Source organism: Elaeis guineensis, chromosome 3 (genome assembly GCF_000442705.2).
Source record: "Elaeis guineensis isolate ETL-2024a chromosome 3, EG11, whole genome shotgun sequence".
NCBI classification, from domain to species: domain Eukaryota; kingdom Viridiplantae; phylum Streptophyta; class Magnoliopsida; order Arecales; family Arecaceae; genus Elaeis; species Elaeis guineensis.
This window is the reverse complement of record NC_025995.2, coordinates 90,678,625-90,698,169: the sequence shown is the minus strand read 5'-3', so window position 1 is coordinate 90,698,169 and position 19,545 is coordinate 90,678,625. Positions and strand designations below refer to the sequence as shown.

The following is a 19,545-nucleotide window of genomic DNA, read 5'->3' as shown; positions in this document are numbered from 1 at the left end:
TCACTAAACATGTGCATAAATCGATATACCATAACGTTTCAAAAGTACTTTTCTTTCAAAACATAATTTCATAAATCATGCATAATTTCAGAAAATAATTATTTATTTTCAGAATAAATATGAAATATCTTGAGAAATGATTCATTACTTATCTTTCATGAAGCACTGAATGAACAGATCGACTAACTTCTAGGAGATTCTTCCGTGCCTATTATCCAAAATTATATTTTTACATTAATTTAATTCAAAATTAAATCTAACAAATCCCAAAATTAAAATCTCGCTTAAAATCAGACTCGTCTCTAAACTCGATCAGAATCATCAGATGAAACCTTCCCTATGCTAATCCTAGAAGGATAACTTTAGAGAGAGAAAAATCCATCAAGAGAGAGAAATATCCTAGAGAGAGAAAATTCTAGAGAGAGAAAGTAGAGAGAGAAAGTCCAATTCCAGAGAGAGAAAGTCAGGGTTCAGACTGAGAGAAGAGAGAGAAACTCTCTCTCTCTCTTCATTTTTTTATTATTTTCTTATTTATTTATTTATTTATTTATATATATATTTATATAAATATATATATATATATATTTATTTTTATTATTATTATTATTATTATTTTCTTTTCTTTTCTTTTCTTTTTCTCTTTTTTCTTCTTTTTCTTCCTTTTTTTTTCTTTTCTTTTTCTCTTTTTTCTTCTTTTCCTTTTCTCTTTTCTTTTTCTTTTCTCTTTTCTTTTTCTTTCACGGAAGAAGGAACTCTGTTCCTCTTCTTTCTTCACGGAACAGGGAGGTCTTCCTCCCTCTTGTTCTCGAACTAAGAGGCCTCCCCCCCTAGCCGACCACCCCTCCGACCGGTGGCGTAGTCCCCGGTGATGTTGAACGGTCAGGTCCGGTGACCGGCAGCGGCCCACGGTGACGGCAAATCAAGAATGAAGACAAAAATAGGGGATTCGAAAAAACAAGGATTTTTGAAGGGATTTTTCAGTAGAAAACTCAGTAAAATCCAAGATAAAAACCTCTAAAAGATTGACAGAATAAAATAGAAGGGATTTTACCTAATTTGGATTTGGTTTGACTCAATTTTTGACGGCCACAAGAAGATTAATCCGTCGGCAATATAAGACGAAAGAAGGGAAGAACTCAGTGATTAATCGATGATTTTTGTGAGAAACAATTGTTGAGATTGAGGTCTTTAAATAGACCTTAACTAGGGAGAGTTTCAATTCGATTTCCATCAGGTTTCCTAGATGATTTTGGATTTGATTGGGAGAAAAATTCCATGAATTCCTTCAGTTCCAAACTCTCTGCCCGCAGCCTAGCACGTGCAGGGCACGTGCTGGCTCCAAATTTTCTCTTTTTTTTTTTTTTTGAATGGGCTTGGGTCTGCTGGATTGGGTTTGGTTTTGGGTTATGACATTCTTCACCCCTAAAAAAAAATTTCGTCCTCGAAATTTTTCATACCTGTCATCATTGTATTGGAAGCCTGTGGATTCTGTTGAGTAAGCGCATAAACTCTTCCCTGGGTTTTAGAAATCTATCCGCCACCCTTATGTTGTCCTTCATGAGTTCTTTTGCCAGCTTGATTTTCAGTATTTAGCGGGCAGCTAGCAATTTTATGATCTTTCTGTCCACATTTGAAACAAGCACCGGTATTCCAATAGCAATCCTTGTCTGCATGATTTTTGCCACATTTGGAGCACGGCTCACTATCAATCTGTTGAGTCTTATTGTCTACTGCTCCCTTAGCTGATCTTTTGATGTTTTCATTATTCTGCCCTTGTGTATCATTTGATTGTGCTCTCTTTCTTTGTTTCTTTCCCTTTCCATGCGTTCTTCATTGACTTCCCTTTCAATTATCAATGCTTTATTTACCACATCGGCATAAGTTGTCAATTCATATGGAACCACTTGTTTTCGAATTTCAGTTCTCAGTCCCATCTCAAACTTGTGAACACGTTCTTGCTCACCATCCACTAATCTCGGAGCAAATTTTGCTAACTCTGTAAATTTTGCTTCATATTCAGTCACACTCATAACCTTTTGCTTCAAATAAATAAACTCTTGCTCTTTCTGGATCCTTATACTCCGAGGAAAATACTGATCATAGAATGCAATCCGAAATCTTTCCCAGGTAAGTATTTCACCGTCTTGTTCATGCTTGCGCTGTAGTCGCTGACACCAGTTGTATTCTTCTCCTTGTAGTAAATAAGCTGCATATCGAATCTTTTCTTCATCAAGACACTCTTGGACAGTGAAAGCCTTCTCCATCTCCATTATCCAGTTATCAGCCTCCAAAGGTTCAGTAGTCCCCTTGAAAGCTGGAGGAGCAAGCTTTTTAAATTCTGAAATATTGTTCCGTTGTACTGGTTGCTCTCCATGTTGTGGTGGTGGATGCTGATGTTGTTGTGTATCTCGTTGTATCTGCTGTTGTTCAAACATTTGCTGCTGTATTTGTTGTTGCGCTTGTACCATCCTGATTAGGGTCTGCATTAACTGAGCCATATCTGGTTCTTGACGTGCTCTCGAAGCACTCCCATTAGGATCTACGACTCCCTCCTCCTGAGAGGTGCCACTGGTCAGATGGGGAGTGCTACCATCCTGTGGTTGTGATGTCTCTCTTGCAATTCCTTGAGTAATTCTTGTCATTCTACGGGGAGGCATGATAACCTTGTAGTAGTAAAACCTTATTAGATTCATTGATCTATTTGTTAGGATGGGTTTATTATGATGCTCATACTCTAACGTCCCAATATTCCTAATGTTTACCCACCTACACTCATACTATGTCAAATTCTATGTGTCATAATTTATCCACTTATGCTCTGATACCATATTAATTGTCACGCCCCCAACCCAGATTTGTGAATCGAGGGTCGCGGCAACCGCCGCATACTCATGAAGAACTCTCTCCATAAGCATGCAAGGCATCTCATCACGATATCAATGCATCGCAGTGGAATAAATTCAAATAATTATTATTCAACTTTAATTCAAGTAATTAAATCAAATATCTTACATCCAATAATTTTTTTACTAAAATAATAAAGACGATAGATCTAAGTTCAATGAAGTTAACAATGCTAAATCTCGCCTCTAAAAGCTCTGTCCCAATATTTCTTCCCACGCTCGAAATTAATTATCTGAATCTGAAAAATAGAAAGAAAGGTAATGAGCTAGACAGCCCAGTAAGTAACAAATATCTCAACCAGATATTTCAGATATTATATAATTTTCAAGAATAATGCTGCAAATATATTTCATGCTGATTTAATGCAAATCCAATAATTTTAAATATTCACATATAATATAATATAATCATAAATCCGATTCGATTCAAAACACTCGTAACTCAACAGCCTCGACTATGACCAACGTTTAACCCCCATTGGCGGGGTCCACAGAATACCAGCGCACAACCCCCACTGGCAGGGTTCAGAAATACCAGCGCACAACCTCCATTGGCAGGGTCCACAAATACCAGCGCACAACCCCCACTGGTAGGGTCCACAAAGTACCAACGTATAATCCCCATTGGCGGGGCCCACTGAAACATAGTTAGGCTGAGAGCATAAATCCGATCTATATTAAAACACTTAGTACCATAATATATATCATAATCTTTCACTAAACATGTGCATAAATCGATATACCATAACGTTTCAAAAGCACTTTTCTTTCAAAACATAATTTCATAAATCATGCATAATTTCAGAGAATAATTATTTATTTTCAGAATAAATATGGAATATCTTGAGAAGATGATTCATTACTTATCTTTCACGAAACACTGAATGAATAGATCGACTAACTTCTAGGAGATTCTTCCGTGCCTATTATCCAAAATTATATTTTTACATTAATTTAATTCAAAATTAAATCTAACAAATCCCAAAATTAAAATCTCGCTTAAAATCAGACTCGTCTCTAAACTCGATCAGAATCATCAGATGAAACCTTCCCTATGCTAATCCTAGAAGGATAACTTTAGAGAGAGAGAAATCCATCAAGAGAAAGAAATATCCTAGAGAGAGAAAATTCTAGAGAGAGAAAGTAGAGAGAGAAAGTCCAATTCCAGAGAGAGAAAGTCAGGGTTCAGACAGAGAGAAGAGAGAGAAACTCTCTCTCTCTTCATTTTTTTATTATTTTCTTATTTATTTATTTATTTATATATATATATATATATTTATATAAATATATATATATATATTTATTTTTTATTATTATTATTATTATTTTCTTTTCTTTTCTTTTCTTTTTCTCTTTTTTTCTTCTTTTTCTTCCTTTTTTTTTCTTTTCTTTTTCTCTTTTTTCTTCTTTCCTTTTCTCTTTTCTTTTTCTTTTCTCTTTTCTTTTTCTTTCACGGAAGAAGGAACTATGTTCCTCTTCTTTCTTCACGGAACAGGGAGGTCTTCCTCCCTCTTGTTCTCGAACTAAGAGGCCTCCCCCCTAGCCGACCACCCCTCCGACCGGTGGGGTAGTCCCCGGTGATGTTGAACGGTCAGGTCCGGTGACCGGCAGCGGCCCACGGTGACGGCAAATCAAGAATGAAGACAAAAACAGGGGATTCGAAAAAACAAGGATTTTTGAAGGAATTTTTCAGTAGAAAACTCTGTAAAATCCAAGATAAAAACCTCTAAAAGATTGACAGAATAAAATAGAAGGGATTTTACCTAATTTGGATTTGGTTTGACTCAATTTTTGACGGCCACAAGAAGATTAATCCGTCGGCAATATAAGACGAAAGAAGGGAAGAACTCAGTGATTAATCGATGATTTTTGTGAGAAACAACTGTTGAGATTGAGGTCTTTAAATAGACCTTAACTAGGGAGAGTTTCAATTCGATTTCCATCAGGTTTCCTAGATGATTTTGGATTTGATTGGGAGAAGAATTCCATGAATTCCTTCAGTTCCAAACTCTCTGCCCGCAGCCTAGCACGTGCAGGGCACGTGCTGGCTCCAAATTTTCTCTTTTTTTTTTTTTTTTGAATGGGCTTGGGTCTGCTGGATTGGGTTTGGTTTTGGGTTATGACATTCTTCACCCCTAAAAAAAAATTTCGTCCTCGAAATTTTTCATACCTGTCATCATTGTATTGGAAGCCTGTGGATTCTGTTGAGTAAGCGCATAAACTCTTCCCTGGATTTTAGAAATCTGTCCGCCACCCTTATGTTGTCCTTCATGAGTTCTTTTGCCAGCTTGATTTTCAGTATTTAGCGGGCAGCTAGCAATTTTATGATCTTTCTGTCCACATTTGAAACAAGCACCGGTATTCCAATAGCAATCCTTGTCTGCATGATTTTTGCCACATTTGGAGCACGGCTCACTATCAATCTGTTGAGTCTTATTGTCTACTGCTCCCTTAGCTGATCTTTTGATGTTTTTATTATTCTGCTCTTGTGTATCATTTGATTATGCTCTCTTTCTTTGTTTTCTTTCCCTTTCCATGCGTTCTTCATTGACTTCCCTTTCAATTATCAATGCTTTATTTACCACATCGGCATAAGTTGTCAATTCATATGGAACCACTTGTTTTCGAATTTCAGTTCTCAGTCCCATCTCAAACTTGTGAACACGTTCTTGCTCACCATCCACTAATCTCGGAGCAAATTTTGCTAACTCTGTAAATTTTGCTTCATATTCAGTCACACTCATACCCTTTTGCTTCAAATAAATAAACTCTTGCTCTTTCTGGATCCTTATACTCCGAGGAAAATACTGATCATAGAATGCAATCCGAAATCTTTCCCAGGTAAGTATTTCACCGTCTTGTTCATGCTTGCGCTGTAGTCGCTGACACCAGTTGTATGCTTCTCCTTGTAGTAAATAAGCTGCATATCGAATCTTTTCTTCATCAAGACACTCTTGGACAGCGAAAGCCTTCTCCATCTCCATTATCCAGTTATCAGCCTCCAAAGGTTCAGTAGTCCCCTTGAAAGCTGGAGGAGCAAGCTTTTTAAATTCTGAAATATTGTTCCGTTGTACTGGTTGCTCTCCATGTTGTGGTGGTGGATGCTGATGTTGTTGTGTATCTCGTTGTATCTGCTGTTGTTCAAACATTTGCTGCTGTATTTGTTGTTGCGCTCGTACCATCCTGATTAGGGTCTGCATTAACTGAGCCATATCTGGTTCTTGACGTGCTCTCGAAGCACTCCCATTATGATCTACGACTCCCTCCTCCTGAGGGGTGCCACTGGTCAGATGGGGAGTGCTACCATCCTGTGGTTGTGATGTCTCTCTTGCAATTCCTTGAGTAATTCTTGTCATTCTACGGGGAGGCATGATAACCTTGTAGTAGTAAAACCTTATTAGATTCATTGATCTATTTGTTAGGATGGGTTTATTATGATGCTCATACTCTAACGTCCCAATATTCCTAATGTTTACCCACCTACACTCATACTATGTCAAATTCTATGTGTCATAATTTATCCACTTATGCTCTGATACCATATTAATTGTCACACCCCCGACCCGAGATTTGTGAATCGAGGGTCGCGGCAACCGCCGCATACTCATGAAGAACTCTCTCCATAAGCATGCAAGGCATCTCATTACGATATCAATGCATCGCAGTGTAATAAATTCAAATAATTATTATTCAACTTTAATTCAAGTAATTAAATCAAATGTCTTACATCCAATAAATTTTTTACTAAAACAATAAAGACAATAGATCTAAGTTCAATGAAGTTAACAATGCTAAATCTCGCCTCTAAAAGCTCTGTCCCAATATTTCTTCCCACGCTCGAAATTAATTATCTGAATCTGAAAAATAGAAAGAAAGGTAATGAGCTAGACAGCCCAGTAAGTAACAAATATCTCAACCAGATATTTCAGATATTATATAATTTTCAAGAATAATGCTGCAAATATATTTCATGCTGATTTAATGCAAATCCAATAATTTTAAATATTCACATATAATATAATATAATCATAAATCCGATTCGATTCAAAACACTCGTAACTCAACAGCCTCGACTATGACTAACGTTTAACCCCCATTGGCGGGGTCCACAGAATACCAGCGCACAACCCCCACTGGCAGGGTTCAGAAATACCAGCACACAACCCCCATTGGCAGGGTCCACAAATACCAGCGCACAACCCCCACTGGTAGGGTCCACAAAGTACCAACGTATAATCCCCATTGGCGGGGCCCACTGAAACATAGTTAGGCTGAGAGCATAAATCTGATCTATATTAAAACACTTAGTACCATAATATATATCATAATCTTTCACTAAACATGTGCATAAATCGATATACCATAACGTTTCAAAAGCACTTTTCTTTCAAAACATAATTTCATAAATCATGCATAATTTCAGAGAATAATTATTTATTTTCAGAATAAATATGAAATATCTTGAGAAGATGATTCATTACTTACCTTTCACGAAACACTGAATGAACAGATCGACTAACTTCTAGGAGATTCTTCCGTGCCTATTATCCAAAATTATATTTTTACATTAATTTAATTCAAAATTAAATCTAACAAATCCCAAAATTAAAATCTCGCTTAAAATCAGACTCGTCTCTAAACTCGATCAGAATCATCAGATGAAACCTTCCCTATGCTAATCCTAGAAGGATAACTTTAGAGAGAGAGAAATCCATCAAGAGAGAGAAATATCTTAGAGAGAGAAAATTCTAGAGAGAGAAAGTCCAATTCCAGAGAGAGAATGTCAGGGTTCAGACTGAGAGAAGAGAGAGAAACTCTCTCTCTTCATTTTTTTAATTATTTTCTTATTTATTTATTTATATATATATATATATTTATATAAATATATATATATATATATATTATTATTATTATTATTATTATTATTATTATTATTATTTTCTTTTCTTTTCTTTTCTTTTTCTCTTTTTTCTTCTTTTTCTTTCTTTTTTTTTTCTTTTCTTTTTCTCTTTTTTTCTTGTTTTCCTTTTCTCTTTTCTTTTTCTTTTCTCTTTTCTTTTTCTTTCACGGAAGAAGGAACTCTGTTCCTCTTCTTTCTTCACGGAACAGGGAGGTCTTCCTCCCTCTTGTTCTCGAACTAAGAGGCCTCCCCCCTAGCCGACCACCCCTCCGACCGGTGGGGTAGTCCCCGGTGATGTTGAACGGTCAGGTCCGGTGACCGGCAGCGGCCCACGGTGACGGCAAATCAAGAATGAAGACAAAAACAGAAGATTCGAAAAAACAAGAATTTTTGAAGGGATTTTTCAGTAGAAAACTCAGTAAAATCCAAGATAAAAACCTCTAAAAGATTGACAGAATAAAATAGAAGGGATTTTACCTAATTTGGATTTGGTTTGACTCAATTTTTGACGGCCACAAGAAGATTAATCCGTCGGCAATATAAGACGAAAGAAGGGAAGAACTCAGTGATTAATCGATGATTTTTGTGAGAAACAACTGTTGAGATTGAGGTCTTTAAATAGACCTTAACTAGGGAGAGTTTCAATTCGATTTCCATCAGGTTTCCTAGATGATTTTGGATTTGATTGGGAGAAGAATTCCATGAATTCCTTCAGTTCCAAACTCTCTGCCCGCAGCCTAGCACGTGCAGGGCACGTGCTGGCTCCAAATTTTCTCTTTTTTTTTTTTTTTTTTTTGAATGAGTTTGGGTCTGTTGGATTGGGTTTGGTTTTGGGTTATGACAGTAGACGTGCACTGCTACATGCGCTGCCTTCTTCATCCTTGGCAGCTCTGGTAACGGTGTATCCTCTGCCACCATTTAACTCTTCAACACCCTGCTCCTGGTCTCTTGGCCCTCGCACGTCTACTGCACATGAGCGTTCCACTACAACCACGTTCTTCGATCGGATCTATGTGATTAGGTGCCTTCCCTCAGCTTCAGTGTGGCCAAGGCTCTTAACCATGCTCGTGCCACTTGGGCCATCGTGCATAGCCAGTGCAACTTGAGCAAGAAGTGGATACACGACAGTGTCATACTCATACATATGAGTATGATGAGTATGACAGTGTCATACTCATGGAGTTTCAACTCTTTTAAGATATGGGAGAGGAGATCCTGCACTCTTTTATGATGTCATCAACGACCTAAGAAGAAAATGGCTGTCCACTTATTTGTTAAAGTAATTCTAAAATTATTTTATAAAAAAATATAGCATTATGTTAGTCAATTTATATATCGTAATATAGAGAGTTTAATACATAATAGCGGCAATTATTTATTGGTTACAATATGTTAAAAAGATTGAAGAAAAAAAAAGTGTCCGTAATATAGAGAGTTTAATACATAATAGTGTCAATTATTTATTGGTTATAATATATTAAAAAAATTGAAGAAAAAAAAGGTGTTAGTTGTCAAACTTTTGTTCACTCTAAGAGGATGCTTGGTTCACGATTGGAATCGAAATGAAAATCAGAATGGTTGGAAATCGGAATTAGAATGGCCAAATTTAGTGAAGTGCTTGGTTCGTTATCGCAATTGGAATTAGAATCGGAATTGGAATAAAAATTTGAATCCATAGAAGAGAGTAGGAATTGAGTTTTATGTATATTAGACCATTTTCATTCTATCCCGAAATTGAAATCGAAATAAAACTCCTTCTAACCAAATAGTTAAAATGAAAGTATCCATTCTTATTTTGATTCCAAATCCTATTCTTCCAACCAAACACCCCGTAAGTGTTCTTTTGAAATGGCCGGTGTTGAGAAAGAAGCAAATCTTAATTTATAAAATTTATATTTTAAAATTATATTCTCCCCTTTGGTCTTAGTAATATAAAAAATATTTTTTGTTTCTTTTTAATATTATGATTATTCGGATTCACGGTTTGTTTCTCTTGTGGAACGCCCTCCCAAAAGTATTCTACGCTCAAATCAGAAGTATTATATATATATTATATATATATATTATATTGCTTGCGTTTTTGCTAGCTCTAGGCTATGGGCTCGATGGCTCGTTACGCTGTTCCGTTTCCAAATAATATTCCTGGGAGAGAGCACAAAGAATACTTCTGATTTGACGAAGTATTTTATATAATATTTTATTTTGTTTTATTTATAATATATATTATTAATTTAATATTTTAAAATATAATATTTATTTTTTAATTTTATTTAATTTTTAATTTTTAATTATATTTTTTTAAATTATGATCAAGACTCAAATTTGAATTCGAACACGAGCTCAAATATAGTTTAGTTGATATTTAAATTAAATTAAATTAAATTAATCTTCATAATATTATTTTTTTTATTTTATTTACGAGCCGAGTTTGAATTTGGATATTGACTCAATCGATGTTAAGTTAAATTTTTAATCTAAATATTTTAAATCGAATCACACTCAAATCTTCAACTATTTAACTTATCCCGACTTGATTGTATCGTACCCAAGTCGCTCTGTTGTGATCTTACGAATGGTTTAATTACAGAACTTGCAAGCAGCACTCTTATGTCTCCAGAAGCACAGCTTATGTTTCATGGTACCTTCTGTCCCCTATTGGGTCCCCATGTGTTCTGAAAATTCCAAATGAATTTTGAGCAATGCAAACAAATGCAAACTGGGAGAAAGGGAAAAAGGCAAAAGAAGGAAGATGCATGATTCAAAAAAAAAGGGTAGCCAAGCACGGTCACGGTGCCAATTATTGTAAATATTTTTTCAGATTTTTTTTTTGGTATAAAAATATTTTTTCAGATTTGATGAAGCTTTTTTTACTGAAAAAAGCATGACCATAATTGCACATGATAAATTCTTGTCAAAAACTTATAAAATATAATTATTTTAGTATTGCTATGATGTAAAATGAAGGACATCATTGTTTAACTTATATAAAAAAGGACCATCCATCCCATATAATGTACCTTTTGAAGAATAAAATCCTAAAGCTAATGGACCAGAACGGACAATACCTCACCTGTCAAGCTATGAGCTTTTAACCATAATAGTAGATTTCTTTTTAACTGGGGGGTTATATCGTGGTGTAAAAAGGAGGGCATCATAATTAGTCTCACACTGATCATGAGTCAAAAAAGTCTTTGATCTATATAGAAAAAGACCATCCATTCGATATGAGATGCCTTTTGAAAGGCAAAATCTTGAAATGCATGGACCAAAGAGCAACAAGTTCCATCTCTCTAACAGAAGATGCATAACTTGTAAATCTAACATGGTCCAACAAATTAGCATGGTTCAGTTCCAGCAAATGTCGGTTAGTACGGTTTTTGCAGGGGCACAAATACAATCCATCTCATTAGTACTTATCCTTGATTGTTTGTTTGGCGTAAATCTCAAAGATTCCATTGGATAAAGTTTGGCATCTTTTTCCTGACACATCGAAACTTGATAATCTTAGTTTTGATGTTTCCACAGTGTAATAACCGATGGGTCAATTCATCTGCTACAAAGATAAGATTGGCCAATTTTGCCGCAATACACATCAAAATGGTACACACAAGAAGATGCTAGAGTTCATAATGTCGGCTTTCTATAGGAGACCTATTTCACCATCAAAATTGAAGATGCAATATATCACTTCATAAGTGGCCATATTATAGTGGCTATTTTACTGAAAATTGCTTCATTAATCTCTCTCCATAGTACTATGACAGTAGCCATGCGATTGTCTAGCTAGGCATGCCAAAGAAACTTGTTGATGCCTGCACTTACTGTGACCATCCAGAGAGGAAAGATGAGCATGCTAGGAAGCTTGCTGGCTGGTGGAGAGGGGTGATGAGCTTGATAGCTAGGTTGGATAGATAGACAAGGGTACTATTGATATTTAATTAGCTAAAAATAAAATAATCAAAAGATGATGATAAAAGTAGCATGGGTTCAGATGTCTTGATCTTCAATGACTTTTTCATTCTTATCACATTGCCCATTCAGAAGAAGGATAGGTTAACATAGGGTGTAGCTAAGCTGCGATCAAAGTACTGTATTGATACTCCTATTGATGAATAAAAGTCCTATTAGTAAACTAAAATCAAAAAATTTCTAGATAAGATAAAGGCAAAAATAAATTAAAGATAAGCTGATTTTGTTGATCGGGAAAAGATTTTTTTATTTCAACATTATAATTTGATGTTTATAAGTGGCTCTCACTAATTGGTGGAATATATCACTACTTAACTATGAATATTTGTATTGAAATTTATCCGATTAATCCTATCTAGATGCGGCCCATACTAACATATATTAGAATTTATTTTACATGTTTTAGAATGATCTAAACTTTGACTAAAGATAAATCTGAGATAAAGTAATAGGGATATATTTGAAGGTTATTATGATAAATCAAACTCTATACAATTATGGTGGATAACATCCATGCACATGATCCTAACTCATCCTATAGCTTATGAGGTCTTTTTCATTGAGAATACTCGAAGTTGAAAATGGAAAACCAAAATGCTACTCGACGATAGCGAGTAGCACGTCTAGCTCAGAATTGGAAAATCAAGATATCGTTTGACGACAACGAGTAACGAGGAGCACATTCAGCTTAATTTCTTCTTGTGATTGTAGATTGACCAATTCGAGAGATTTTGGATGGCATCGATAGCTTTTTTTAAGTTTTGTTTTTTCATAAAGCTCTAATTTGTTCTCGTTAGTTATGGTAATTATCTTTTCTCTACTATTCTGAGTAGTTGTATCACTTATTGTATATTCTGGATAGTGATAAGATAGATACAATTATCTCACTTCTTTAAGTAATGATAACATAGATATAACTCTCCAGCTTCTATATTCTAGATGATGGTGAGCTGTGATTATTCTTGAACTCCGATCACGTTCTAAGCACGCTACATTCTGTCGGTCTGTATTTTTGATATTTGGGGCTTTCATCTCTTTGCCAACGTGGATGTGGTGTGAATAGGGTCTTTTCGAGTTTTGAGGGTGGGACTTGACGGTCTGGTTCTCCAATCATAATCGCCCATGAATCCAGCAACGGTGGTGACACAGAAAGGCTCGCTCATGGCACCGCAGATCCCGTAACATAGTTCGATATATTATATTCCCAGCATAATATATGAATAGCTCTGATTGCGAATTGCGAACACGGCAGCCCAAGTTCAGGATCTGGACCAAGAACGCAACTGAATAAACCACGCAGGAGTGTCATTTCATTTGACCTGTCCTGGCCGGAAAATTCACGACGTCCATGGGGCCGGGAATTGCTTTTCTTCGAGAGAGGGAAGTACTCCAAAAGCTTCTATTATGTTGTGATATCCAGGTTTGGGCGACCACAACCAATTCTATATTACCAATAGCTCCATTCAATACCAACAATGGCTCGTAACGGCCTAGACAACCTGCTCCAATCTTTCACGCTTTCCCACCTTGTTGCCACGACACTGTGCCATAAACACAACAAATAAAGATTTCTGTTTCCACCCATCATCACCCTCCTCCTCCTCCGCGGCCTCATCACGCTGCTAACAGATCGAATCAGATATTTCTAATATATTCCACGTGTCCTGACTGAAAGCAGTCAAGGCACCCTAAGTACGCGTAAGAACATAAAAACACGGTGCAAATATCAATAAACGTTGTTCACGCGTTAACCCGAAACGTAACAGTTCGCTCACGTCGCTCGCGCCTGGCGCGGCACGTCCCAGCTATATCCCCGCCTCAAAAAAGCAAAAAGAAAAAAAAAGAAACGTGATATTTTTTCGCAATTCTTGGAAGGAATTTATTAATGGAGAATAATAAGGTTCTGGAATGGATAATTTACTTCCATTTCCTTACTGCATGACATTGATTCGATTGAAAATCTTTACAACAGGCGGGACAGGGAAAAAGCCTAAATTAAACAAAAAGATTAATATTATAGCATAATATTCAAATTTTCAGGAGAATTGAGCCCCTCACTACTGTGCAAAAGAGAGAGAGATGGAGATCCTTTCCTAATATGGTATTGGGATTGGGTCACTTGCTTGGAGTCTGCCCTTTCACCGTACCTTTTGGCGGTGCGGGCTTCGCCGCTCAACGCCTCTAACGAGGCACAGATGGAAAGCATCTTTCGGAGCGGGCGAGCGAGCGGCGGCAGCCGTCGCCGTCCTCCTTCCCGCGGGGACTGGTGGGTGTGGACCGGAGAGCCCTCGGTGAGCTGAGGCTCCGGCGGAAGAGGTGGCGCATGGCGGCGATGAGGTCCTCCGTCGGATTGGCCGGCGGCGACGCAGACCGGAAGTCCCGTGAGAAGCTCATGTGGCGGTGGATCGCCTCCTCCGTGGAGATCCGCCAACCGGCGCGGCAGATCTCTTCCTTGACTGCCTCGCCGCAGAGGCCGCAGACCCACCGCCCGCTGTACCGCTCGCGCACCCGGGCGATGTACGCGGGCGTGCACTCCTCCGTCAGGCCGCAGCACTCGCACTTTGCAAACTGCACCTCGATCTGTCCGCCGTCCTTACCGTCCGACGCTGCCGCGATCGCCACCGCGTCGCCGGCACTCTTCACCTTCGCAGACATTTGCTCTAATCCGAAGGAAACCTATAACAAAACCCTGAATCAGAACAAATCGCTATCAAATAGCCTATCTATCCGCCCTGATACTTCCGGGAATACCGGCACCAACAGGACGGCTATTTAGTGCCCTAAACGCTGACGATTCGAGTATGGGAGTGTTTCTCGCGATTGGGCTATCTCTCCTTCTCCCAGACGATGAAGGTATCCTTCTCTTCTCCGATCAGCGCCACCGTCGCCGCCGCTCGATTCTTCTCGAGACCAGCGTCTCCGGCGAGAGACATCTCAGGATCCAAAGCATCGATCTCTCTCACGGACTCCGAATCCTCTCTCTCTTTCTTTCGGAGTCTCCAAATCCCTCTCGCTCGCTTTCTCTCTCTCACGTTATCGAGGCGGTGGTTTTTATTCGTCGGAGAGAGGAGGGGGAAGGAGAGGGGCATTAATGGCCTTTTCGTAACGTAGCGGGGTGGGGCCCGCACTACTGATTGGCCAGGTGCGGGGCCCGCGAGAGGGGGCAGGGAGTTGGTCCACGTTATCATGCTGCGCTGGCGTTCGTTGTGGCCTTTGTGGACGCTGCCAGCTGTCATCCACTAGTCCGAACCCGTCCCCACCTCTACCCGTTTTTATGTGGGCAGGAAGATCTTGCTAATTCAATTTGTTGGCGCCCAGCGACATGTCATTGTGATTGAACAGTGCCTTGGCAATTTTCTCAGCAACTTGTGCTGATGAAATTTTTTGAAACTTTTTTTTCATGTGTTTATAGAGAAGCTAATATCATATTGGACTATATTATATAATTTCTTGATAAATATTTTGATTCAATTGTTAAATATTTTAATTTTTAAAATTTTTTAAGGCCGTACTTGTACTTGAATGGTTTAATTCATTTGATTTATTTTTATTTATTTTTTTTTTTTACATAAGGAGTTGTTTTGTAACTTTTTGCTGTTGAATTAGAGTGGCTCATCTTCGTTAAGGATTTGTGATCTTGTAGCATCTAATTATGGTCTTAAAAAGGATTAAAAAGATCATCCCTTTTCTCAGCTTTCAATTTAGTAAGACAAATAATTTAGGGCTTGGATTGTATCTATGCGAAATTAACCATTGGATTATTTGATGCATATATCTCAAAGCATTCTAAATCTTTTCTTTCATCTATTTACATAGATCTTATAGTAGCTATTATACGACCCAATGATAAATATCATAAAAAAAGATAAATCATTCTTTTGCACCAAAGATACCATCCGAACCCATTAATTAAAGACAAGACTTGTCCCTATTATGAAAGACATAATGTGACTAGTTGCGAAAGGGCTTCCTCCCATTTTATCTTCAAGGACTCTGCAAAATAGCAAAATTTTGATAATATTGATTCTTAATGATTTACATTTTAAACTATAAGCTCATGTGCTAAGCATATTTTCTTAAACTTAAAATTACAATAGGCTCAAAATTGTACAACTACAAATTTTTCTCTCCTATCTTTGATGATGAAAATGATATATAAGGGAAAGATAATGAGCTTTGAGGGGAAGCCGTGCAAAGAAGAGGCATCAGAATCAAGTGAGAGAGGACTTGAATAGATTAGGGCCGTAGTCACTAGTGGCGGAGGAGGAATTGGTGGAGGAAGAGGTGCAAGGGGAGATGGCAAGCTTGAGATCCCAATTGTAGGTGGAGAGAATCTCGTTCAAAGATTGAGGTCGTTGAGGCCGGTGATGGTCTCTGCCAATTTGTCCTCAAAGCCTTTCACCACGGCTAGTTGTCAATCGCTTGGTGGCAATCTTTGATTCTTGAGGTAGGATTTGGGTAGACAAGATGAGGATGCTATCCCCTAGTTCTTATATATTTAGGATTCCTACGTTCCAACTCTCTACCTGTGTCCTTCAATTCTGGGGATTCAATGGAGGATGTAAATCAGTTCGATAGTGTTTATATAGTATATACTACATGAAGTTATCTTTATGTAATACTTAATTTGCTAATGATAAGCAAATGTTTGGATATAAGTTTGAAGAATGGCCCTTGACACTCCTATATATTGTCATTTATGATGGTTACATTTTATTAATTTGACACTAAAAAGCAGGGCATTGTTGAAGATAGATCTTTAGATGGGATTTTATGTTGAGTAATCTGAGGTCAAGGTAGCATAATCTCATTAAAAGACATCATTTTGGGAGTTGAAATGAATGGGGTATTTGGATGTGTTAGGAATGCACACAAATAATTGAAATTGTAAAGTAGCTTGTTCTTTTCTGCTGTTGCCCGTAGCTATGATCATTCTATTGTTTTGGAACGAAGATAAGGGTGAGTTAAGTAAAATAAAATTAAAAAATTATGAGTGGATGAGTGGTACATATGTATTTACTCATCTTGATTGCAGCATATTTTATCGTCCATCAAATTATTGAAACATGACTTAAAAATTTTTTGAGGTGATTTAAGAAATTAAATAAAATTAACAAAATTTTTTATAGAAAAATTATAAATAACTTGTTAAATATCAAAAAATAAAAATGATCTAATTCAGAAACGTGTTGGATACTGTCCTAAAGCGTATTCCAATTTCTCCTACAAAAAAATCCAAAAAAATTATCTCAAGATACGATCGAGATTCTCCATCTGCGAGCACGACCGAGGAGAAGATTGATAGAGATTCTTTCAGCATCTAAAAAAATAATCATAAAAAAAATTATTGGAAGAGAAAAAGTCAGGAGGAGAAGGAGAGGCTTAAATGGGATGTTTAAAGTCAAGTCTCAAGATGCTTTTTTATAGCCATCCATTATGACCATTTATAGCCATTTAAATTTTTATTGGCCCATTAAAGTTTTTAATAAGGAGCTCAAAATTAGAAAATAAAAATGAGATTAAATATACATTTGACTTTTACTGATCCATTAAGGCCTGTAATTAGAAGCTCAATGGTCAGAGATTAAAAGTATGGTAATGAAAAGATTAATGGCTCCATAAATATTTAAAAGATAAGGTTAGAATGTTTAGAGAAAAATTTAAAAAAATTTTAAGTTTTTCTTTTTGAACTTTAATTCCTTTTTTGGTGAGAGAAAGTGCGTTGAGCCAAGAGATACGCTAATACTCAAGCGTACGTGGTAGTCATCTAGAGGACCAAATGCACCTAGCTCAACCTTAGTAGAAAAAAAACAAGTTTTATTTGCATTCTAGCGTGCCACTGCAGCAAACATTTTGCAGCTCATAGGTTTTCTATGATTCCAACACAGCGGTGATACTATTGTCATTGTGAAATCAGACTTGATGATGTGGCTTTTCCATTGGTCAAAGTCTAACCAGTCCTAGCCTAACAAATCATCTTTGCACGCGATTTTCCATATCAAAATGAAACTAATCCAGAACAAAGGCATGCAAATCCCCTCTCATCAATGGATCTTACTCCTCTCATATATGTAGGGTACGTCAAAACGAAACTAATCTGAAAATAAATGAGGTAGATTTTTGATAAATAACGCTTTCTTCCCTCATACAACCAAATAGGGAAGGATGATCAAGCTGAAAATGTTAGAAAGAAATATTTTCTACTCATTTCTAGGGGTCTGATCCTTGACATCCCAAACAAAGCCAGATTCATAATTCCACACATATGTCTCTAACTTTCCAACAAGTTCCTTAGCTGATGGGGCTGAGATGATGAGGTTGCGAGCAGCTTGGGTTACAAATCCTTGATCAGTAGCTTTGTCGAAAAGTGACAGCAATGAATCATAAAAGCCATCAACATTTAAAAGGCCAACTGGTTTCTTATGGATCCCAAGTTGAGCCCACGTAAGAACCTCTAGCAACTCTTCAAACGTTCCATATCCACCGGGCAAAGCGATAAAAGCATCTGCCATCTGAGCCATCTTATGTTTCCTTTCATGCATGTGGGTCACCACTTCAATCTCTCCTATACTATCATCAGTTAATTCTCTAGGTATCAAGGACTTTGGAATAAATCCCTTCACATGGCACCCTTTGTCATGGACTATACGTGCGATAGCACCCATCAATCCATTACTCCCTCCTCCATACACCAAGTTTATGCCCCTGGCCGCCAGTTCTTTTCCTAATTCCATGGCAGCCTTCTGGTAGTTTGCGTTGTACCCCATTCGACTTGCACCATAAACACAGATCCTCCCAAATGTAGACTTCTTGTTCTTTGTCTGCTTCAAGGGTAACTCAATCCCCTCCTCTGTGTCAGTTCCTTTATCCACCCGGGGGCTAAATTCTACAAGAAAGGAAAACTATTGTGCTTATATATGAAATACAAATACTCAAAGATTTAAGTTCTTATGTTTTTCTTTCTTTTTTTTTTTTTTTTAGATAAGATGTTGTTTAACATTTAGCAGCATGATAGAGGAAGATAGTATAATAAAAAAGAAAACTAGGATAAGACTGAGTTTTACATTCCTTATCCAAGGAGAGCGTCCCAAGATATGACCAGCCATGGGACTTCAAACTTTGTCGAGACGACGTGACCATGAAGGAGAAGAAAATCTGGAAAAACTTTGTAAAAGAATTTTGAAGCATAAAATTAAAAATGGAAGCTCAAGAGCAGGAGATCAAAGTTTTAGAGCACGGGCATAAATTGTAGATAACGAAGACTTGGTCAGATAACTACGTGGATGCATTTTTAAGGGAGCGCTTCGCCTCAACAGAAAAATCATGGAATACAAGTTGTAAGAGTTGGACTTAAGGTTTTTCTGTCTTGGATATAAGAAATTTGGAATACGAATTGCTATTCCTTTTGGCATGGTTATTTTATGAGTTATTTCTATTTTGTTTTGCCAAATTTGTTGGAATAATTTCAACGAGCCAAGAATCATAGGTGAGGCCTAAAATCAAAATTAAACTATGCCAGCCTCTTCTTTGGTATAAGCAGGTTTTGATTGCAATAACTTTTCCTTTCATATATTTTATTTATTGAGTAAATTGGGAGAAAAAAGAAAAATAAACCTTCTTCAGAGAAAAAGATTTCTAGAAATCCAGAAACATGTCTTTAGATTTGTTAATTCTGAAAAAAATGATTTTTTGTAAAGAGAAAGTTAAGTTCTATTTGGCTGGCACAAAACCAGCTTTATTTCCTTGCAAAACACTGCCGGCTCATCAAAATCT

At 37.1% G+C, this 19,545-nt stretch overlaps 2 protein-coding genes across 2 annotated transcripts; both read right to left on the bottom strand.

Moving 5' to 3' along the window:
• Nucleotides 1–13,632: 13,632 nt before the first annotated feature.
• On the bottom strand, nucleotides 13,633–14,843 carry LOC105042092 (uncharacterized). Its single transcript, XM_073253957.1, has 2 exons — nucleotides 14,524–14,843; nucleotides 13,633–14,448 (listed from the first exon to the last, which is right to left on the bottom strand). Exon 2 carries the CDS (start codon nucleotides 14,425–14,427, stop codon nucleotides 13,954–13,956), a length of 474 nt encoding a protein of 157 aa, XP_073110058.1. The 5' UTR covers nucleotides 14,428–14,448; nucleotides 14,524–14,843; the 3' UTR covers nucleotides 13,633–13,953.
• A 3,129-nt stretch (nucleotides 14,844–17,972) lies between these two features.
• On the bottom strand, nucleotides 17,973–19,341 carry LOC140856272 (cytokinin riboside 5'-monophosphate phosphoribohydrolase LOG-like). Its single transcript, XM_073253389.1, has 2 exons — nucleotides 19,330–19,341; nucleotides 17,973–18,593 (listed from the first exon to the last, which is right to left on the bottom strand). Exons 1-2 carry the CDS (start codon nucleotides 19,339–19,341, stop codon nucleotides 17,973–17,975), a joined length of 633 nt encoding a protein of 210 aa, XP_073109490.1.
• Nucleotides 19,342–19,545: the final 204 nt, after the last annotated feature.

Coding starts and splice junctions, on each gene's coding strand:
- LOC105042092 (XM_073253957.1), bottom strand. CDS start 14,427: ATGTCTGCGAAGGTGAAGAGTGCCGGCGACGCGGTGGCGATCGCGGCA.